This window comes from Sturnira hondurensis, unplaced genomic scaffold (genome assembly GCF_014824575.4).
Source record: "Sturnira hondurensis isolate 20B ecotype Veracruz unplaced genomic scaffold, ASM1482457v3 Scaffold0004136, whole genome shotgun sequence".
Taxonomy (NCBI): Eukaryota; Metazoa; Chordata; class Mammalia; order Chiroptera; family Phyllostomidae; genus Sturnira; species Sturnira hondurensis.
Window position 1 is genome coordinate 10,040,558 of NW_028076767.1, and position 24,616 is coordinate 10,065,173.

Below are 24,616 nucleotides of genomic sequence, written 5' to 3' on the forward strand. Positions count from 1 at the left end.
CCTTCAAGTAGAATAGTGAATTACTGTTACGGTTTAAAAATATAAGCGGTTGAAGACGCCTCTGTTTTAGAAGTTTCCTCCGGATGCTGGTCTGTTTGAGGGCCGGGGCGTTTGGTCCGCCTCCCTCCCTCCCTCGCCAGAGGGCAGAAGGCAGAGGCTTCCTTTCACCTTTGTCACCCGCCTACCTCTGCTTCAGCCAGAACAGAGCTCCCTTTTGTTTGTTTATAGTGAGCTTTAGATAAAATCCTCTTTGATAAAATGTATCCCACCACTTAAAAAAAAAATTGAAAGCCAAGGTTCTAGAAAATAAAGATGTATCTGTATTAGCCACCCTAATGGATAAGGAATATACAGAATATTAATCATATACATATTGCTGGTGAATCCATTTTTTCATAATTCAATAAAGCTGGAAAAATAAAAAAGGTTTAAAAATCTTTACAGAAATTAATGTGTGCAAATTTTAATGGCTTTTCTATGAGAAAAATATTTAGATTAAAAGTAGAATCTATCGGATCTGTGTCTTCCTTAGTTTTATCTTACCTCCTAGCATTTTACTTCTTTCCTCCTTGCATATAACATGCAGAACTACTTCTGGTTTGATGTATTTCATTTGCTTACTTGTTTCCTCTTTTGTTCACCTGACAAATATTTATTTTGCAATCACCACATGCTACAGACTACACAGCATGAACAAGACAGACTTGGTCTCTGCTTTCTTAGAGTTTATCGGATTCAAAGAGTGAGACAGATTGCACATGTGATGCAGATTTGAGGATGAGAGTTCTGGGTATACGACAGGCTGTCATTTCCCATCTCAGCTTTCTTCCGTCATTTGGTGAATTCCTTCACATTTCATTCTTTACAGCAACAGCTCAAGCCCTGGCTGGTGTGGCTCAGTGGATTGAGTGCTGGACTGCAAACCAAAGAGTCGCTGGTTTGATTACCAGTCAGGACATATGCCTGGGTTGAGGGCCAGGTCCCCAGGCGGGTGTGTGAGAGGCAACCAAGAAATTGATGTTTCTGTCCCTCTCATTCTCTCTCCCTTCCTTTTCCTCTAAAAAGAAATAAACAAACTCTTAAAAAAGAAAGATAATAGCTCAAGCACCTCTTTTCTTGTGACATCTCTCTTGACCTCTTCACTGAAGTGCCGGTTCTGAAACTTTTATAGTTTTCTGCTATTGGCCTTATTATTATGTATAGAACTGTTTGTCTTGCACCTCCATGCTCTTTGAGGGTACTTGAGGGTACTCAGTAATTGTTCCTTGGATCTGCTTTGAATACAATGTGCACCATAGTTGAACATAATATGCAGAAGGGTTTTTTCCTATTAATTGGAAGTCTCACATAGGAAAACATAGATCATTCATAATAAAAAATAATATCAGTTGATGTCCTGAGTTCAAAAGAAATATTAAAAGAACACTTGTTTCTCTTTATCTTTCTATTGCTAAGGATAACTGCCTTGAGCGAGATGATCTGCCTTATTCAAAGGTAGTAGCAGCCATGTGTTTGGATTGCCAGTCTTAGTTTTCCACAAGCTTTGCAAATACTTGGGAATGAAGAGGAGGCTTTTGTGTAAATCAGCATATTGTTAACTTTGATGATAGAAATATGAAAAGGAGCCTGTCTCATGAATTTGTGCCTGTATTTTAACACAAAACATATTTTGATTTAATTAAAAGTTAAAAGAGTCCAAAGTTAGAGTCAAAATAAAATAGTTAAATCAAGGATTGTCTTTTGGGTAATTCATGTGCACATGGATTTAGTTCTTTTTCTTTCTGTTTTTTAAGTTGAGAATACTTTTGATTTTGTGGTGAGGTTTATAATATAGTAAACATTCAATGCTGAGAACATACATGTATTTTTTTAATCAGGATGCTACAGAATTTTTCCTAACGGGTTTAAGACTTGATTCTACCAGTAAGGAAATAAATTTTCATTTTTAGGGAAAAATCAAGTCTGTAATATCAAAGTTTTATAATATATATTTAGATTTTGAAAAAGACACATCAATATAAATACTTTAAATTTCATTGCAAGCTAGAAAATAATTTAGGAGGAGTACGGGATAAAATTGTATAACACTATTTAATGAAAATCTAAATACTTGATTTTATGCAAATTTTACTGTTAAGGGAAGCTCAGATATTAGACAAGATATAAATTTATAATATTTCATAAACAGAATTTCAGTTCATAACTCTAACAAATTAATAGATTTTAAAATCTGACCATGTAAAAATTAAAAAATTGGGATCTGTTATCACTGCTATTGTTCAACATTTAAGAAAGTTTTTTCAGTGCAATAAAACAAGAAACAATGAGGGTGCTATAACATTTGGAAAGAGGAAAGAATATTATATTTGTAGACAATATATTTCATCTAGAAAATCAAACAATTAACTGAAAAGCTATTAGAATAAAAGAATTTAATGGAGTAAATATATTCCAAAAAGAATATTTAAAAAATCAAGAATAGAAAAAAAATGTAGTGATTAAATAGTAAACAAAAGGAAAACTTAGAATGACTTTAATAATGCATAGCATGAAAATGACAAAACTTGACAGAAAAACAAAGATGTGTAAGAAAGGTACTGCTTTCTCACTAGGAAAACCAAGTGTAAAGATGCTAAGTCTGGGGCTTCCCACCAAGATGGAGGCGTAGGTAGATAATGCTTCACTTCCTACACAGCCAACATAAGCATAATAACCAATTTAAAAACAATAACAACCAAAACTGCCAGAAAATTAAACTGTATGGAAATCTGACTTCCAAGGAGTTAAGGAAGAAACATTCATCCAGACTGGTAGGAGGGGTGGAGACAGGAAGCTAGGGTGGAGAGGGGAAGCTGGGGCAGAGAGAATACGTGGCAAGGCAGAGGCTGGTGACCAGCCAGGCAAGGCAGTGGCTGGTGGACAGGGAGGTCCCACATTTGTGTGCAGAGAAGCTGGGAGGGACAACTGGGAGCAAGACAGACTGGGCAACCCAAGGTTCCAGCGCAGGAAAAGAGGGCTTCAGTGGCAGCTGGAGAAACTGCCAGTCTCACAGGAGACTCTATTGGAGGGGCCTACAGGTCCTAGAATACACACAAGTCCACCCATCCGGGAATAAGCACCAGCAGAGCACAATTCACTTGTGAGTAGCAGTGGAAGTGACTGAAAGGGGGGTGAGAGCTGAGCAAGCAGCATTGTTCCCTCTCTGCCCCTCCCCAACATACAACACCACAATGCAGCAAAGAGGGTTGCCCTGCACTGGTGAATACCTAAGGCTCCACCCCTTACAATATAACAGGTGTGCCAGGTGAGACGAAGATATATGGCTCAAAGAAAAGAACAGATCAAAACTCCAGAAAAGGAACTAAGTGATGAGGAAGGAGAGAGCCAACCTATCAGATGCAGAATTCAAAACACTGATAATCAGGGTGCTTACAGAAATGATTGAGTACAGTTGCAAAATAAAGGAAGAAGTCAATGCTACTCAAAGTGAAATACAGCAAAATATACAGGGAACCAACAGTAGAGGGAAGGAAAGTGGAACTCAAATCAAAGATTTGGCCCTGGCTGGTGTAGCTCAGTGGATTGAGTACAGGCCTGCGAACCACACAATCGTGGTTCGATTCCCAGTCAGGGCACATGCCTGGGTTGCAGGCCAGTTCCCAGCAGGGGACTCATGAGAGGCAACCACACATTGATATTTCTCTCCTTCTCTCCTTCTCTCCTTCCCTTCCCCTCTAAAGATAAATAAATAAAATCTTTTTAAAAAGTTAAAAAAAAAGAAATTGGTTTTAAAAAAATCAAAGATTTGGAACAGAAAGAAATTTACAATAAACATTCAACCTCACAAAATGAAGAAACAAGAATTAAAAAAAATGAGAGTCTTAAGAAACTCTGGGACACCTAAACGTTCCAACATCCGAATCTTAGGGATGCCAGAGGAAGAGGAAAAGTAAGAAACTGAAAAGTTATTTGAAAACACAATGAAGGAAAACTTCCCCAATGTGGCAAAGGAAATAGACATGCAAGTCCACGAAGCTCAGAGAGTCCCCAAAAAGTTGGATTCAAGGAGGAACATACCAAGGTACACCATAATTAAATTATCCAAGATTAAAGATAAGGAGACTATCTTAAAAGCAGCAAGAGAAGAGGAGACAGTTACCTACAAAGGAGTTCCCATAAGACTGCCAGCTGATTTTTCAAAAGAAACCTTGCAGGTGAGAATGGGCTGGAGAGAAGTATTTCAAGTCATGAGAGGCAAGGACCTACATCCAAGATGACTCTATCCATCAAAGCTTTCATTTAGAATGGAAGGGTAGATAAAGTGCTTTCCAGATAAGGTTAAGTTAAAGGTCATCATCACTAAGCCCTTATGATATAAAATATTAAAGGGACTTATGTAAGGAAAAGATGATAAAAATATGAACAGTAAAATGACAAACTCACAGCTATCAACCTCTGAACCTAAAAAATAAACCAAAAACAAACTAGGCAAACAACTAGAACAGGAACAAAATCACAGAAATGGAAATCACGAGGAGGGTTATCAGCAGGGGAAGAGTGGGGGAAACGGTACAGGAAAAAAGAAGCATAATTGGTAGGAATAGGTAGAAAATAGACAGGGGGAGGTTAAGAATAGTATAGGAGATGTAGAAACCAAAGAACTAATATGTGTGACCCATGGACATGAACTAAGGGTTAGGGAATACAGGAGGGTGGGGGGTGCACGGTGGAGGAGGATTAAGGGGAGAAAAAAATGGGACAACTGTAATAGCATAATCAATAAAATACACTTTAAATAAACAAGAACAACAACAAAAAGATGTTAAGTCTTTCACAAATAAATGTTTTAGAAATAATACTAATGTTAACCTAGGAGAAAGACAGTTAAAGAGCCAATAAAAATTCAGAGGAAGAGTGAATTTGCAATTAACTGGAATAAGTTCTGGAATCAGATCTGTATATGTAAGCCTTTAATGTGTTAGAATATAAGTTACAAAGAAATGGAAAAACAGTAGAACATTCAGCAAATGTTTTTGGGAAAAATATATCAAGTCAGATTTTTACCTCACACCAAAATGTGCTCCAGATGAGTTAAAGAATTAAATATGAAAGAAAAAAAGGAAGATATAAGTGCCAAAATAAAACATAGGGGAATAACTAAGTTGTCTTTGATGGGAAAGAACTTTCTAAGAAAGTCAGCAGTGGGAAAAATAAATAGAAAAAGATTAGTAGATTTGACCATGAAAATTTATAACTTAAGCCAAGAAAAAGGCCATTATATAAAGGAAATTTAAGAGAATATCAAGCAATGACAATTTATGCAATTTATTCATATCTCAATTTAAGCTATTAAACTTCAGACCATATATTTTAAGACAATGAGGAAACATATTCCCTGACTTGATATTTGGTTCCCTGACTTGAAATTGTAAATTATTGATCATTTTTAAGGTGTGGCCATTTTTAGAAGAGAGTCTTTACTTTTCAAAGACAGTTATTCAGATATTTGCAGATGAACTTTTAAGATGTCTGGGATATGTTTGTGACTAATCTGGGAAGAGGTGAGGAATAGATAAAACAAGATTGGCTGAAATTACAAGAGTATATAATTTTTTTTTTACTTCTGAACTAGGTTTGAAAATTTTTAGAACAAAAAGTCATATGAAGAGATACAAACAATTTTTTCAAAAAGAGAGCTTGGGAGATATTTGCTACAACAGTGATAAAATGCAAAAAAAGTTTTAAAATCTAGCACATTGTGACAATTAGTGTTATTTGTTCTGATAGCCATCCTCACTTTCTTCCTTACCATTTGCAACCCCTGCATTTACCTGAGCACATTGCATTCAGGGTAGAAAACAAAATTTGCTAACTTCTGTTGTGGGCATGTATGTTGTGGGCATACGTGTTGGTCTGACCATCAAGATGTAAGTGGAAGTGCCATTTGTGATTCCCAGGAAATATACTTAAAAGGTGTTTCTTCCTTTTCCATTTCTCTTTTTATCGGGTGGCTGCAATGTGGATGCAGTTGGAAGGGCCATTTTGGCCAAAGAGATCAAAGGCGTATGCCAAGAACAGAGAAGCAGCAACGTAGTGGGAACTCAGCGCTCTGGCCGTCAAGACACTGTCCGTTCAGTCCTGGACTGGTTACCTCGGGTTCCCTTTACATGGGATATTAATTCATCCTTGTCTAAGTCACTATTATTTTGGGGTGTTATCACTTGCAGCTCAACTTAATTGTAAATAACATGCCCCACAATAGGAAAATGGACAAATACATTAACATACAGCTTCCAGAAGAAAAATGTATTAGCCAAAGAACACCTAAAACATCAAGCTCAACATACAAACTCGAACAGTATTTTTTAAACCTATCAAATCATAGAAATCTTGAATATTGTATTTAATGCTGACAGTATCACAGGGTTGAAGAGGTCTGTGTAAGCCAGGCTGCCTACTTCAAGTTTCTTTTTTCATCATTTACTGAAATTTAACTGAAATTTTTATTTCTATTGCTTATGCCTCAGTTTTCTCATTTCTAAAAGTGGGTAATATTAGCAAATACTTTTTCAAGTTGTGAGGCTAATGAGACAAAACAATGTCAGTGTAATGCCCAACCTTTCTAAGTATAGTGGTGTATACAAACATGTTTAAAATCAAGCAAAAAAAGTAAGTGCTCATGACAATTCTGAACTTTCTGCAGCCATTTAGGAAAGTAATTTGGGACTAGGAATAGCCCTGAGATGTCCATACCTAGTGACCATTAATTGCACCTCTCACACTCCACCATGATTAAGTAATCCGAGATAAACTTAAGGTTTATTCAAAAAGATGTTCACTGCAGCATTATTAACATTGTAAGACTTTAATTTGCAAATGTATTGAGAACCTTAACAATATCACTGATCTTACAGCAAGGTTTCCCTTTTAGAATGCTATCATATGAAAATATTCTGAAATGCAAAGTTTTTGTATACAGTGCTACTTAATATTGAGAACAGGAGATAATGCAAATATCTAATAATAGTGCATTGTTTAACAAATGAGATAATATTAATATGATAGACTATGATGCAGTAGTTACAAGTATGTTTATTTTTAAAACAGGAAATATTTATGCTATAACGGCAAACAAGATAATTAAGCTGCAATTTGAGATACATTGTTTAGCATCAGCAGTGTACAGAACAATTAATAAAAACACTGAAAAGAAAAATATAATTTATTCAACAAACGATTATATACAAATATACTTTTGTGTCATTTTTCTATCAACATGTATATGGTATGAGTTAATTATGTAAAACATTTTAGGGTGGAGGAGAAAGGTTAAGCATATTTTGACTGCAGGGAGTCTTCCAATTTCTTTTCTTAAAGGAGAAAGTGAGGCATGTTAAAATTTTTAAGTTTATTTGAGCAGAATTCTGCTAGAATCGGGCAGCACCTGACCGGAACCGGTTGGGAGCCCTCCGCCGACAGGAGCAGAGGGAAGGCTCCATATACAGAGCTAGTGTGGAAGCAAAGAAAGGAAACCATTTGACTGTCTATAGCTTCAAGCCCAGCTGGCTGTTTGTGGCTGGTTGTCCGTAGTGTTTTGATTTTGTAACACTTTTTTGTAAGGAGGCGTTTACGAGCTGAGGTTTTGGTCTGCTTCCGTCAGCAGGCGTGGCGTTAGAGCCGTGTCAGTCTAGTGGCCTTAACGACGGCAACATTTCTTTCTTCTTTCCTATATTTGCCACATATTCTACACTAAGCACGAGTTGCTTTTATAATGAAAAATACAGTAACCATTCAAATAACTGCACCGGGAATGCTTTTTCTCTGTCGTCTCAGACGGATAGGCCTCGCTGCCCTCCCACTTCTGCAGGTGGTGAATCCCGGACCAGGCGAGGGCCCCCAAGAGGAGCTGTGGTTAAGCAGTGTGGAAGCAGGCGGCAGGATCGGATAGACCCACCAGCTAGCCCAGACACCCCACAGACACCCAGTTATTTTATAGGATTATTTCCTTATATTTAGAGTACAAAAATATAGGTAACTGGGAACAGCAGCCATCTGGAAGGCTGAAAGAATTTGAAGGGTTGCAGGTTTACAGTTAATATTTAAAATAACATGGTATCTTTTCTGGTTTTACTCCAGTGTTGCTAGAAAATGTTGGAGAAGAGCTCGATCCCATCCTGGAACCTCTTCTGCTAAAACAGACCTTTAAGCAGGGCGGGAGCACGTGCATCCGACTTGGGGACTCCGTCATCGAGTACGCACAGGACTTCCGCTTCTATATCACTACCAAGCTCAGGAATCCTCACTATCTTCCTGAGACCTCAGTGAAGGCCGGTATCTAAAATGAATATTTCTTCATCAGATTTTACAATTAATGACTGTATTTTCCTCCTGAGCCACAAAACCAACAGATCTTTCTAAGAAAAATGGATTTTGTCCTTGTTTGGCATTTCCTGAAATTGCTGTTATAATTTCCAAATGTCGCTTTTGTCGCTTTTGTACGTGCACGTAGTGATAAAGGAGCCTTCCATGTGCAGTGAAAAAAGGCCACGAGAATCTGATTTCTACAGCTGATGTAATTCTTAGATTTTCATCGTTAACAATAGGTGACATATAGGCACATTCTTTTTTTGCAATAAATGACAATATGCAATGTCTTGGAACTAAAATTCAGGACTAGAAAGAACTTCATCACTCTTTCTCAGAATAAGGTTGCCAGTATTTGATTCTTATGTAAGTACTTAAAAGAACTGTTGTTTTGATCACTGTTTTTTTCTTTTGAATAATAAAACATGCTTCAAGAGTGAAGTTAGCCCTGGCTGGTGTGCCTCAGTAGATTGAGTGTCAGCCTGCAAAGTGAAAGGTGGCCAGTTTGATTTCCAGCCGGGGCACAGGCCTGGGTGGGTGGCCAGGTCCTCAGCAGGGGGCGTGCTAGAGGCAACCGACTGATGTATCTCTCCCAAACATTGATGTTTCACTCCGTCTCTTTCTCCTTTCCTCCCCCTCTCTCTAAATATAAATAAATAAAACCTTAAAAAAAAGAAGTTGACTTTAAAAAAAGAGTAAAGCTAGTTTTGGGGGTTGTTTTAAAGTACATTAAGGACAGAATAGGTGCTTAATTCTTCTTTTAAAATGTATTTATTGATATTATTTTAGAGAGAGAGGGGAAGGGAGAGAAAGAAACATCCGTTTGTTGTTCCACTTATTTACGTATTTATTGGTTGCTTCTTGTCTGTGCCCAGACTTGAGATCAAACCTGCAACCTTGGTGTGTTGGGATGATGTTCAAACCAACTGAGCTACATGGCCAGGGCTAAGAGTAAAGTTAGCGTTAAAGTTTTAGTCAATGACTAAAATGACTTGAAACACTGATCTGCCACTGAGCTCCTGGAGGCGATTCCATTTTTTATTGCCAATTCTTAGCCCTGATTGGCACTTGATAAATATTTGTGGAATGAACAAATGAGGGAGGGGGAGAGAGAGTGTGAGAGAGATAGTTTCATTTACAGAAGCTACCAGAAAAGGACGTTAAGAAATATTGATTCAGATTTTGAAAGTTACATATAGGGACAAGATTTATCCAGGGAGTTCAAAAGCTGTCTTCTATTGGAAATATTTAAATTCATGTAGACATCTCTCTGCAGAGGCAGACAGAGGAAGATGACATAACTCATTTCCTGCAAGATGAATAAACATAGTTCTTGCTTTCAAGAGGTTTACTTTGTAAATAACATGTATGTAAAGTGACCATACTCATGACTAGAAAGACACAGAGGAGCTGAGAGTTGGGGATACATGTTAGACTGGACATTCGGGGAAGCCAGAATGACTGGGGGGAGGGGGACAGCCCCTGAACGTAGTTTTAAAAACGCGATGTTAAAATGTGGAAGTTCGTGGACACTGTTTTTAACTAATTAAGACAAATGTGACCTAAACACCAGAAAATTGTGTATTATTAATTTACCCCTTGGGAGAAGCGGTACCTAGTGGTAGTTAGAGTCAGACTAACTTGCTTCAAATCACAGCTCCATCACTCACCAGATGTGCAACTTTGGCCATGGTATTTAACCTCTGTCTATAAAATGGGAAAATAAATGTCTACCTCATAGAATGATGTGAAGACTAAATACATTTATGTAAAATGCTTATACTAAGGTCCAGCACATATTATTATCTGAGCATTAACTACTTGCATCATTACTTTTAAATATAAGAAAAAAACAAAGCCTAAAAGAAAATGATAAGATCTCAAAGTTGTGGTACAAAATGTTTTTAATAAATGGCATGGACAACCTTTTTTTACTTTCCCGTAAAATCTATGAAGAAATCACAAATGACATAAACAATTTTGGGCTCACTAATAACTGGTTGTAATAGAAGTCATAAGCCCATGGGGAGGAAAGTGATCTATGATTCACTATTTGAAATCTGTAAGATCCCTGGAGTGTCTGATTGCTTCATTATTTTTAATTGCTGGGATTGATTAAACAGGGATTAGAAAACATAGTGAAGCAGTTACTTGCTTTCATTTACAAATTAAAATACTTCCTCTTGATTTTATTTTTAGGGTCTTTTATGTACCTTTTGCTTTCAAAAGTACCCAAGGGGTGATATCATGCTGCTATAATCCTTTTGAATCTAAATGAAAATAATACATTATGAAGCCATATTTGTATGATTTTAAATGTTTATTTGTGAGCAAGTGGCTAGGTATGCAAAATCTTGATCTTAGTAATGCCAACTTGAATGGAATATGAATGAATACCTCCTTGTGTCTGAATACAGTGAGGTAAAAACAGTGAAACATGCATTTCACCAGGCACTGTGACTGTGGTTTGGGGATTAAAGTAAATGTAACCGGTGCCCTCGGTTTCTCCTGCCAACGGAGAAGATCTCTTGAAAGCTTTAGTTATACTTTTTTCATGAATGAATGTTGTGAGCAGTAGGGAATTACATAACAGCATTTAATGAGGTTTTTTTTTAATTGCTCAATTTTGAGAATTGCTTATTATCCCAATTAAATTTATGATTATACCCATGCAATCGCTATACTTAGTGGCATCCAAGGCCTGTCCTGGAGCAAGTGAGGGGGAGGTGTTGAGATTAACCCAAAGGATACTACCTGAGTCCGGGTGGAGGAGGGAGTCACCTTCCCGGGGGTACTGCAAGAAGCTCTTTTACTATTCCTGATCACAGATAAGAAATTTTCATATAGAAACAAAGGTGCTCTGTTCCTCACAAGAAATATTCTCTTGTAGACTACGAAATAGATGTCGGGAGACAGGGAGGGAGGGTCTGTGTTCAAATTAAGCCAAGGTCAACTCAGTGTTTATGGGCTTATGGTTTTATTGGTGACCAGGGCCAGAAAGTTTCTATACTTTATTGCTGTATGTATTGGTGAGCGTGTAGAGGCAGGGATGAGAGAAGATTGTAGAGAGCTGAAGAATGACATGAGGTGGAGATAGAAAGCATATATACATAGCATCTTCAATAAGGATAATTATGAAGACACAGAGAGAGATCTGTTCATAGCTGGAAGGGACTGTAGTAACAAAAGAATGATTTATTTGATTGTTGTTTGCTTTCTAAAAAGAGAGACCTGAGCATGATTACTTTCCCACTTATGGGAAAGGGACAATTTTAAGATGTAGGTGACAGAGAGAGAGCTGCCTGTAAAGAGCCATTAGGTACAAAGCAGAAGTTAGCAGATTGCTTAGTTCACAATAGTGGCTGGTTATCATGGTAAATTCCATGTTATAACATGATTATTGAATGGTAACTATATATACTTTACTCATGACAAATAATGACAATGATCTTTTTCTCTTGTCTCACTGTGTAAGATTCCCTTTACTTTTTCACACCTCTAGGATCCTTAAAATATAAATCAGCTAATCCAGCCAATATGAGAGATAGCTTACAACCCGATCTAACTGATTTTGAGGTTAATGAGCTGTTAGAAATTAGACCAGTGTAAAATAAAATAAATCTATCACCAAAAAAACCTTTAAAAGTATTAAATCTGTGACTAAATGAAACATTAGTGTGTTTTTAGTGCAGCAATCAAGCTTGCCTCTATCTTTGGTTATAGTCTCTACAAATTGCACTTTTCACATATACTACTGTAGTAGATAGAGTCCATTTTAAGGTCAGAACTTGAAGCATATAAGCAGAGGCTCCCTCAATAGAAATAATGGCTCATTTTTTGTATATTCTTTCATTTACAGGTCGCATTATTAAACTTCATGATAACATTTGAGGGACTGCAGGATCAGCTTTTGGGAATTGTGGTGGCGCGGGAAAGGCCGGACCTCGAAGAAGAAAAACAAGCCTTGATATTACAAGGAGCTGAAAACAAAAGGTTTCAAACATTATAAATCATAGAATTATTTTACTTGTTCCAAGATCACTTAGAATAATTTAAAGTACATTTTAAAGATCTATTTGATTAGATTTAATAGGTGCATTGAGTAGGAAGATTTAATAAGAAAATATAAGGTGCTTCTATGTTAATTTGGAAAATTGCATTACAGAGTATATTTTTATACATAGGTTCTCAGGCACCGGAAAAACTAAAAGGCGGTGTGTTTTCAATTAGTCAACAAAGCCAGGACTAAAGTTTTTGTATTTTTAAGTTACATTTTATTGGTTATGCTATAACAGTTGTCCTGATTCTTCCCCCGTTGCCTGCTTCCACTCAGCACCCCCCACTCCCTCATGCAACCCCTGACCATTGTTCATGTCCATGGGTCATGTGTGTAAGTTCTTTGGCTACTTCATTTCCTATACTGGACTTTACATCCCCATGGCTGTTCTGTAACTACCTACTTGTACTTCTTAATCTTCACCTACTCTCTTCATCTACTTCACCTACTCTCCCCTTCCCCCTCCCATCTGGCAACCATCTGGTAACTAACTTATTTTCTGTTGCTGCTTTTAAGAGTCTCTTTATCTCTAAACGTTGGGATTTTAATTTTGATGTGTCTTGGAGTGGGCCTCTTTGCATCCATCTTGTTTGGGACTCTCTGTCCTTTCAGGACTTGCACATCTATTTCTGTCACCAAATTGGGGGAGATTTTTTTCACTATTTTTTAAAAATAGATTTCCAATGTCTTGCTCTTGCTCTTGTCCTTCTAGCACCTCTATGATGAGAATGTCGGACCTCTTGAAGTTGTCCCAGAGGCTGTTTATACTATCCTCATTTTTTTGGATTCTTTTTTCTTCTTGTTCTGCGTGGTTGTTTTTTGCTTTCTTATGTTCCAAATCATTGATTTGATTCTTGGCTTCATCCACTCTACCGTTTCCCTGTAAATTGTTCTTTATTTCAATTAGTGTATCCTTTGTTTCTGAATAAATCTCTTTTATACTACTGAGGTCCTCGCTAAGTTCCTTGTGCATCCTTATAACCAGTATTTTGAACTTTGCATCTGATAGATTGCTTATCTCCCTTTTGTTTAGTTCTTTTTCTAGAGTTTTGTTCTGTTCTTTCATTTGGGCCATGTTTCTTTTTCTCCTCATTTTGGCAACCTCCCTGTGTTTGTTTCTATGTATTAGGTACAGCTGCTTTGACTCCATGTCTCAGTAGTGTGGCCTAATATAGTAGGTATCCTGTAGGGTCTAGTGCATATCCTCTCCTATTACGAAAGGTGTGCTCTCTGTGTGGTCTGAGTACACCCTCCTCTTGGAGTTCAGCTTTGGTTGCTGTTGGCAGATCAATGGGAGGGATTTACCCAGGCCAGTCAGCTCTAGGGACTGGCTGTGACCACTGACCACCACCCTTGGCCCTTTGCGGAGGATCAGCTCTGCAGAGGCAGGGTGGTGGTGCTCTGACATGGTCTATAGCTGTGCACTGGGTACACTGGCCCTTGAGTTTCCTGGGTGGTGCAGGCCAAGGTCAGCCCCCAACTCTGTTTTGCCTGGAGAACCCTGATTTAGCTGTAAAGCAATCTGAGATGGTTGCTACTTGTGCTGGGTTTAGAGATTCACAGGCAGAGCCAAGCTGTTACTGTAATCTGGCTACTGCTAAGGCTCACTGAGGCCAACTATTGCTTGTTTAATAGGATTTCGGAGCCAAGACCGGCCATTGTTTGAAAAAAGCAGCTTGGGTGGGCCAGTGATTTGTGTGAGCAGAGCCTCTGGGGATCTCCAGGGAGGGTTAAACAGTGTTAGCCAGGTTGATGGAGTCTCAGATATGGCACCAGCTTATGGGCTCTGTGTGGGGAGGGTTCAGCAGAGGGACAATGGCCTCTGCTCACCTTGACTCCAGACACTTGAGTTTCTCCCTGTATACACCACTGGTGCAATTCAAACTGCTATGAGGGTGCTAACAGAGCTCAGAGGGGTGAGTCTGAGTAAGTCCATCTGTGGATGCTTTAAGAGAAACTGCTTGGGGCTCCAGCACGCAATTCCTCCCTGGGTTTTGCAACTAGAAGTTATGGAGACTTATCTTCCTGGCACTGGAATCCTGGTCTGGGGGGCCAGGTTGGGTCTGGTACTCCTTGCTCCCAAGATATCCCTCCCGAATTTTTTAAAGTTTTTTTTTAAGTTGTTGATTCTTTCTTTTTTTTTGAAAAAAATATTTACTTATTTTTTAGAGAGAGGAAGGGAAGGAGAAAGAGAGGAAGAGAAACATCAATGTATGGTTGCCTCTCATGAGTCCCTTGCTGGGAACTGGCCTGCAACCCAAGCATGTGCCCTGACTGGGAATTAAACTGGCCACCCTTTGGTTCACAGGCCCATGCTCAATGCACTGGGCTACACCAGCCAGGGCTCCCTCTTGAATTTTTATCCACCACATATGGATGTTTGACCTACATGTTGCACATTTCTGCACCTCCTGCCAGTCTGGATAGATGGGGTTTCTCTAATTCTGCGACTGTCAGCCTTCCATTCAGCTCGATTTCTGACATTCCTGAGTGATAGTTGTTCTATATTTTAGTTGTAATTTTGATGTGATTGTGAAAATAGGCAAACCATGTCTGCCTACACTGCCATCTTGACCCCAAGTCGGAGAGTTTTAGTATTTATTGTGTAACTGAGGTTACCTGTTTTCACTGGGGCACAGTCTGAATGAATATATTGTTTCATTCTCCTTTCTGCTCATAATATCTGTATCTTAGATAGAAAGGGTAAAGCTTGATAAGTACTGAAAAATTTGATTAAACAAATGGAGTGATACTTTCTGTTCTCTTGGGGCTGGGGGTACTTGATGGCAGAGAAGATTGGCTCACCATCTCTCTCTCTAGTTACCACATAAGTGATTATTAGAAAGAGAAGTGGGACCAGAAAAGCCTGTCTTTTTGACATTTCACAAGATAAGAAATGATACAACATCCGCGTTACAGATGTTTGTCACAAAGAGATGCATTTCTGTAGGTTGCAAGCTCTTTGTTTCTTAGAAAAGAATGTGTACGTGAAGTGGTTTTAAATGATTTCTTTTTCTTCTGAGAAAATTGTGTTTTATTCCAGGCAGTTAAAGGAAATAGAAGACAAGATTTTAGAAGTTCTTTCATCTTCAGAAGGCAATATATTAGAAGATGAAACTGCTATTAAGATATTATCTTCCTCCAAGGCTTTGGCTAATGAGATTTCTCAAAAGCAGGAAGTAGCTGAAGAGACAGAGAAAGAGATTGATGCCACCCGCATGGGCTATCGTCCGGTTGCCATCCATTCCACCATTCTGTTTTTCTCTATTGCTGATTTAGCCAACATTGAGCCCATGTATCAGTACTCCCTGACTTGGTTTATTAACCTTTTCATCCTGTCTATTGAAAATTCAGAGAAATCAGAAATTTTATCAAAAAGGTATGTAAAAGGAATACTAGTTAATACTAATGCTAAGTGATGTATGGAAATGAAATAGTAATGGGTGGCTTTCACCATTGTTTCAGACTGCTATGAGCAGCCACAGAATTGAAATGATTAATCGTCATACCAGAGACAAATGTGAGGGTTAAAAAGTGAACAGATGCGAGCAAATTTAGTCTAGCAGGAAATTATTTACAGAGATATAGGATTATAATGTAATTGTAAAAAGCGGAAACATTTACCTTGTTTTATTATTTCTAAAATGTACTTATGATTGGAGGAATAGAAGGAATATTAATGTCCTAAGAGATATGACTCATCCCCTGTAAGCTTGTATTCCAAAGTCCACTAATTTATATTTTGATATACACATTTATAAACTTTGTCAAATAACAGGGTTTTTAAAAAATCCCCTGCTCCGATCTTTTAGGTTATTTATATAAAGTACCTTATTTGACTGTTGGCTATTACAATCAGTAATGGAATTAAGACCTTACTTAATAGTACGTCTGTGAGAGAATAAAATTTCATTTTGTTTTCAGTGAGATAAATTTTCTTTTGGTACTAAAACATGTCTTTAGTAGAGTCTGATGTGAAATTACTGCTTGAATGAAGAGAATAACTTTTTGCAATCTTTGCCCTTTGTAACTTTATGATCAATATGAAGCTAGAGACTTCGGTTTCCAGACTGTTAATGCTCGAAGAAAACTCAGTTTAATGCTTATCTCTTGCAGTTAAGAATTATTTTTTTAGAATATGACAATGCTCATATGCTGAAAGATGAATTAAATTTCTTCATTTATGATGGTAGAATGTTGCTAAATTTGTAATGTTCTTGGACTGAGCATTTTTGTCAGTATCATTTTTTTTTAGCTTGAATATGATACTAATAAAGGTGTGAAACTGACACTTAGCAAACAGTTTTTCAGGTATCTGTCCATGAGAAAGGAAATAGAGAGGAGGAAGAGGTATCTTTAGGGAAGAAAAGCATTCTGTTTAGTTTATTTTTCTATTTCTTCCACTATCTGACTGACATTTAGATATTAGCAAGGATTACTGAAATTCAGAAAATAAAATTTTAAGTGACCTTTCTTGGAGAAAATTCCCAGCCATTCGTGTTTTGGTCGTTAATTGAACAAGTTTGTCTGGTTTGAACACTAATAGCTGACTGAGTTCCTTGAGGCAAGGACTTTTTCATTTTAATATTCTCAGGACCTTCCACAGTGTCGGTCACATAGAGCCACACGGTAGATGCCATCTGCTTTTCACTGCAGTCCTTAATTTCTGCCTTATTTAAAATAACAGCCACCACAATGCTACCGTCTTAAGTAATTTTAAATCAAATTCTTTGCTGGAGTTTATAGAAAAAAAATTCTTTGCTCTGTCACTTAAAGACTTATTTTGTGTACAAGGTTTAAAAATTAGAACATCTATTTTTTATTATCTTTTTCGTAGCAAATTAGAAGTCATCCACAAATAGAACATCTGTTTCTCCATAACTGTGGTGTAGCCTCTAACAATTTATAGAAGTCTTTTGACCCAGATGTAAGATTTTGATGAAATGTAGAAAACAAACGTGCCTTTTTCCTTTTAGTAAAAATTCTTCAATTTAAAAACAATGAAAAGTATATTTATGACTACAGTTATCCTAAAATTATAATCTAAATCAAAGAACAAATTTAAAAACATTTATTACAGTTATTAATATATGAGAGGTCTGTCGAGAAAGCATCCAGCCATGTACTGTGAGAAATGGAAACATTTATTGGACAAAATACAAGATACAGAAAATATTGTACATGGGACAAGGACACCTCAGTCCTCTTCAAAGTAGGCACCTTGGGACCTCACACAGTTCTCCCAGTCACTCATCAGCTGCCCTGTTGTATTTTCCTGAATCTCATCAGCAGACTGAAATCTCTTCTTTTTGAAAGCTGTTTTTAGTTTTGGGAAAAGCCAGAAGTTGCAGGGTGCCAAATCTGGCCTGTAGTGGGGCTGAGTCACCTTGGTGATTTGATGTTTCACCAAAACACGCCGCACAGGACGTTTTAGACAAGTGGGCATGTTGTCATGATAAAGGTGCCAGTCACCAGTTGCCCATAGCTGTGGCCTTCTTAATCATCTCAATAGTTTCCCCAGAGGAATGTTCAAACATAACACAAAATTTCACGCAGACTTGTTGCTCTACTCACTCAGTCATTTTGAAAGCAATGCCCACACAGTACACATGCTCACTCAATGGGGTCTATTGCCCCCACTGACTAGTACAGTGTAGTCATCATTGTTCACACATGTGCATTCCAGTCCGCTCTCCTTAGCTGCCAGCTTACACTGGTGTTACACAAACCATTGTCATTATGTTAACAATGGCTGGACTTTTTCCAGACAGACTTCATACAGATAGAAACATACAGAAATTAGAAGTACTTGCTCAGCGATTTTTCAAATTTAATTTAATTTTTATCACCATTTATCTCAGTGAGTTTTAATAAGTGAGCACACCTGGGTAACTATCACCAAATAAGACGTACTAGTGCCCCCTTCTACTCACTAACCCTCCCCAAGGTAATCACTGGCCTGAGTTCTAACGTCGCAGCTTAATTTGGCCTGCTTTCGAACCTTATGTAAAAGGAAGTACACAGTATGTGCTCGTTTGTGTCTGGCATCTTGCGTTCAACTTTGTGTTTGTGAGGTTCAGATTGTTTTGTGCAGTGCAGGGGTTATTCACTCTTACTGGTAAATAGTATTCCATTGTGTGAGTATATTATTGAGGAAGTATAAAAATGAAATCTCCCAACCCAGATTTTCTCCAGAATGTGATGTGCATCACAGATAACCCATAGGAATTGCAAAGATAGAAATCTCATCCTAACTTTACCTGCTATTGGCAATGAGGTTACTGTGTGCATTAGCAAACTGCGTATATCCAGAGAAAAGACCCACATCTGGTATCTTTGTGACAGGAGGTAGTTTTGCAACTTGGAGGCAGGCACTGATCCAAGTTAGGTTGCGACCCTCCCAGAAACTGGGAGGTAGGGGCGCCATCTCCCCTGACTTTTACGTTGCAGAGAGATGGTTCTCAGATCGTTGAGAAAGATATTCCTGGAACAAGAAGCTGACAAAAGGGCTAGGTTTTCAAAAGAATTTATTTGCATTTCAAAGAACGAAGAAAGTACTTGTAATTTTAAGTTTGCAGAAGTAAGTACTATAAGAAAATGGAGGGGAAGGAAATCTCTTTCATTTTCAATACAGAGAGTTATACTTCTTAATTTAAAATTTTTATTTGTCCTTATACTATACCAGAAATTATTTATTCATTGACTGTTGGGGACATTTGGGCAGCTTCCAGTTTGGAAGTATTACAGGTGTTTGCTGCCTTCAGCATCCCTGCACTTGGCTTTGTATGCACACATTTCTGGTAGGCATGGCTCCAAGAATGGAATCGGTGAGCACAGGCTACACGTGTGTTGCAGTTCGGTAAACACTGCCAGACAGAGTCCCAGAGCCATACCCCAGGAGACAGCCTCTCAGTCAGTCTTCTTTACTCATTTCCTCCTCTTTTTTTTTAAGTAAAATAAGGGTTTTTGATTAAGGAGCTAGCTCTCATTCAGAAATTAAATTTAGAAGAAGTTCTCATAAGAATCATTTATCTGTCGATCATTGATAAACACTGCATGAACTGTGGACTCTAGTTAGCTATTAGACTAAAGCTATGTGATATCACTATCACTATGTGATACCAAAGTCAAAGGAAGCATTTGATTATTAACAGCAGTCTACCAAATTATTTTAGAATCTTAACATTGTCTTCAGTTGTCTCTCATTTCCTTTTATTTAGAGATAAAAATGTATTTAATTTTTGTTTGTCTTCTGATCATTGTTATTTGTAATAATTAGGATTTAACTATGCAACCAAACATACATTATGTTATGACTACTATGGTATTTACTATGAAATAGCGAAAATAATTTGGATCCCCTGTTTTTTCATTAAAATTTCAATGTGCTAAAATTTATTAGAGCAAAATAAGTAACTGTAGTAAAAAATGTGTAAGTACAGAAACAAAAATCTAATTGGGATATAACTTTGTGACGGAGACCAAACTGAAATATCTCTTCCTGCATTAAAGAGATATTAATTTTGGTCTGTTCATTTAATATACAATATAGAATATTTAGAAATATTTATGGAATAAGTAAGTCAAATTTTACCCAAGAAATTTTGTATTTTTAAAAATAATCCACAATGTGATAGATCAATATATCATGCATGGATTTCTTTCCAAAAGAAAGATTTTACTAAAAATTAGTTGACAACAAAATACAATTCTATTGGTGTTTCTAAATTGTGCAGGTCTCAAATTAGTGCACTTAGTTAATGAGGATCCTTGATTGTTGGGGAGTAATTGACCAGAAAGCTTATTGGCATAGCACAGATTTAATCATTTATAAGTTTCCTTACAGCATTTTCTTTCAACTATAATGCATTTTTGTTTTTTTACTTTTCTTTCTGTTGACCCTAGGCTTCAAACTCTCAAAGATCATTTTACTTATTCCCTCTACGTCAATGTCTGCCGATCACTCTTTGAAAAGGATAAGCTACTTTTTTCCTTTTGTCTAACTGTCAATTTGCTGATACATGAGCATGAGGTCAGTACTGTTTAAATTTGTAGAGGAAAAAACATAATATTAATGTTAATTCATTAATTTACTGATTTGTGTGTGGATATATGTAAAAAGGGTTCGAAATTGTTTACCAATAGTAAGAATTATTACAATGAAGGCAAGACAACACAACTAAACTGAATTTCAGAGGTGAAAAATTAAGCACAGAGTTAATTATATAACTATTATTTAAACTTTTGTGTGTTTTCATTTAAAATAAATTTGTTTCTGCCCTGGCCGGTGTAGCTCAGTGGATTGAGCGTGGGCCTGTGAAGCAAAGGATTGAGGTTCGATTCCCAAACAGGGCACATGCCAGGGTTGCAGGCCAGTTCCCAGTGGGGGACACATGAAAGGCCACCACACATTGATATTTCTCTCCCTCTCTCCTTCCCTTCCCCTCTCTCTGAAAATAAATAAATAAAATATTTTAAAAAATAAAATAAAATAAATTTGTTTCTATTGGAATCTTATATAAATATGCATACAAATTTACTAAATATGTTGATATATTTACATGGAGTAATAGTATAAATGGTAATGTTTTTAAGAACTTGTACATGTTAGTCAAATCTAAGCATTTGTGTTGAACATACCTTTCATAAATTTTTGCTCTTTTAAATCCATTTACTTAAAGCGTCGGGAATGGGGGGAGTGGAAGAATGGAGGGGGGAAAAGGAAAAGAAAAAGAACTCAGGGACAGGGAACACAGAGAGGTGATTTCAGGGGGGGGGAGGATGGGTGTAGGTGGTACAGGGGGGATAAATGATAGTGGAAAAATACAATAAAAATGGAAAATAAAAAAAAGAAGCACTTTAAGAGTGGAAGACAGGTAGTGTGTAAATTCACTATTTTTTATACTTATTTGTTTAAGGCTTATTGATTTCCTTGGTGATGTATTGATTGAATTCTAAAGGAGTAAAGACTTTTTCTTGTATTTCTTGCAAACATTTCATCACAGTACCTGGTTACATTTAGGGAAAATATCTGAAAACATGGCAGAATGAGTGCTTTCTGTCTTCCCACAGTTTCTGGAGCAAACAGAACCCTACGTAGTCAATTGGAAATCATATATTCAAGTAGAATATATTCAGATTTTCATGTTTCATAATTTTGAAGGAAAATTATCAAAAAGTCACTTTTTCAAATGAAACCACTTTGAAAAATGATGATGATAGATACAATGGTGTCTTAGTAATAAATACTAAGCTGTATCAGTAGCTATAGGATTTCATAGGAACCATACCCCAAACTTGAAAATACACAGTCAATTCCTTTAAAATGGTTGTAAATGTACTATGTCTATGATGAACTTATTTCTGACTCTTCATGCTTCTTTGTTTTCAAAAGATTAATAAAGCTGAGTGGAGATTTCTGCTCACCGGTGGCATTGGGCTGGATAATCCTCATGCCAACCCTTGTACATGGCTGCCGCAAAAATCCTGGGATGAAATATGCCGACTAGATGATCTGCCTTCTTTTAAAACCATTCGCAAGGAGTTTATGCGCCTAAAGGATGGATGGAAAAAAGTGTATGACAGTTTGGTATGTTTGTAACCCTCTTGCTGTCCAAAGTTTTTGATAGAGAAAATGTTAAATAACATACTCTTATCTTTGAATATAAACAAGACCCAAGTAAGCTATAAACACCTGGTCAGATATTAAAAATCAAAGTTTAGATTTATATTATCCCCACCTTCTAAATCACTGGTTTTGTTCGGGCTTCTCTTCAAATTCTTTGAAATGTTGTGGAGATGCAAAAAAGCTACCTGATCCTTAGAAATACTCTTTTTGAATTTTTATGCTAGGTTTTTATTTTTTACCAACATATACTTTGGCAATCATAAGCAGAGGAGCTAAAAGTTTACAAAACAGCTATCATTTAGATTTTCTGAATGGAGGATACAAGCTAATAAATATTTGTGTCATTTGAGGAGAGAGAAAAGCTAGTATTTCTCAAATATTTTTATGAGACCCTATCTTGCTAATTAGAGACTATTATAGTTAACATACACTAGGATAGTCACAGCTTCCTTCTGAAATTTGTGGAAATTGTTGCCTTCCTAATTTTTTGGCACAAGTGCTAGTTTTTACCAATTCCCAGCTAATTTTTTCTATCCCTTTTGTTTCTCCTCTCTTGACGTTTTGCTTTCCTTGGGTTTAATTTGCACGAGCTCTGTTTGGGAAAGCTGGGAGGAGAGAAAGTGCCGGGTATGTGGGGACATTTTTTTATGTGAGTATCTATTTGTTGTATTATACATGATGGGAAGATTTTTGTCTAGGCATAAACTCAAATATTTTGGACAGGTTTCTTTGGGTCTCTTATTGTTAGTAACACAAATCTATTTCTTAGAGATAAATATGTTTTTGTAAGTACTACATTGTAATTTGAAATAGAAATTTGTTCACTAAACTGAAGCATGGAGATTTCTCATCTGAGATACTGCATAGCCATCCCTGAAGCTTCAAAGGTACAAAGGTCCCCCCCTTTGTCCCAAGGTTACTTGTTCTGGGATCTTGATTATTCTTTTCCTGTATATTTGTAACAGCTCTTTCTCTTTTTTTAGCTTCTTCACTTTTGTAACCTTCTAATAAAGAGACATATTCTCAATGATCTCTTTATTAAAAGGGTACAAGCCCTGGCTGGTGTAGCTCAGTGGATTGAGCGCAGGCCTGTTAACGAGACAATTGCTGTTCGATTCCCAGTCAGGGCACATGCCTGGGTTGCAGGCCAGTTCCCAGCAGGGGATGCACGAGAAGCAACCATACATTGATGTTTCTCTTCCTCTCTCCTTCCCTTCCCCTCTAAAGATAAATAAATTTAAAAAAATTTAAAAAAAAGGGTACAAAACTTGTTCAAAACAAGACATAACAATAAATTTTAGTACAATACCTTTCCTTGTAATAAATGTTTATTTTAATCAATAGATGACCCAAGTAGCTGGTAGGTTCTTTTGGATGCCTTTGGAGAAAAAATGGGAATAAAGCTTCACGTGCACATTTATTTTTTCAAAAGGGTCATTTTATTTTTGGTTACTATTCACATTGAAATTGACCTGCTTGATTCATGTGTTGGTTTTGGTGCCTTTGTGGGGTTTTAAATTTTATGTTCATAGCTCTGCCTCAATCTAATAAAACTTACACTGGCATTCCTGATTTCATTCAGTAATTACGCTTTCCCTAAAATTTGGATTCTAAGTCAAAAATACTATTGTTGTTGTTGTTTTCAGAAATACTCTCCAAAGCAACATTAAATTATCTCCACTGTAATTTTAGGAACCACATCATGAGACTTTTCCCGATGTTTGGAATGATAAAGTAAATGAGTTTCAGAAGATGCTCCTCATTCGTTGCCTGAGGCCAGACAAGGTAAATGTGGGCTTTGAGAGCAGCTTCTCTATCCCAGCGCCTCCTCTCTCCACAGCCCACCAAAGGGTGCGTGGAGCAGCCGGGCCGATAACCCCACTTCTTTCTAATACAGCCACTCTTCCAAAAGTCTGTGTATTTATTAAAAGCACCCTAAATTCAGATCATATTTTATGAGTCATCCCAGCTGACCTGTCATGCCAGCGAATTTGAATACTCATCGACATCCTCACTTGTATTATACGCCATTAAAAAGAACTATTCATGCCCTGGCTGGTGTGGCTTAGTGGGTTGAGTACCGGACTGCCAAGCAAAGGGTTGCTGGTTCAATTCCTAGTCAGGGCACGTACCTGGGTTTTGGGCCAGGTCCCCAGTAGGGGGCTTGCAAGAAACACATTAATGTTTCTCTCCTTTTTCTCCCTTCTTCTCTCTAAAAAGAAATACATAAAATCTTTTAAATAAGAACTATTCACTTAAGTATAATGGCTCATATTCATAGAGATATCCACATACTCAGGAAAAATATAGATATTCGGTATGTCAGGGAAAAATTGAAAAAATATTTGAATTATCTACAGTTTCTACTCAGGTAAAAGTAACATATAATTATTTAAGAACTTACTGTATTCATAATGTAAGTTGCTAAGAAATATAAGACAACATTTCCATCCTAACCAAAAAAGGAAGAAGAAAAAAAGCAGAACTTAGATGGTGAAAGCAATATATTCTTTTAAATATTTTTACCCATGTCGGTGATAATGCGACCTGGGGGCATTCTTTATTCT

At 37.1% G+C, this 24,616-nt stretch overlaps 1 protein-coding gene across 1 annotated transcript in view; it reads left to right on the plus strand.

Annotated features, from left to right (window-relative positions):
• DNAH7 (dynein axonemal heavy chain 7) overlaps positions 1-24,616 on the plus strand; it is a 219,634-nt gene that overhangs the window by 155,893 nt on the left and 39,125 nt on the right. Inside the window, exons 49-54 of the mRNA XM_037043723.1 lie at positions 8,137-8,327; positions 12,224-12,357; positions 15,465-15,800; positions 20,327-20,453; positions 21,816-22,010; positions 23,742-23,834. Coding sequence (XP_036899618.1) covers positions 8,137-8,327; positions 12,224-12,357; positions 15,465-15,800; positions 20,327-20,453; positions 21,816-22,010; positions 23,742-23,834 — 1,076 coding nt within the window. The remainder of the gene's footprint in view (positions 1-8,136; positions 8,328-12,223; positions 12,358-15,464; positions 15,801-20,326; positions 20,454-21,815; positions 22,011-23,741; positions 23,835-24,616) is intronic.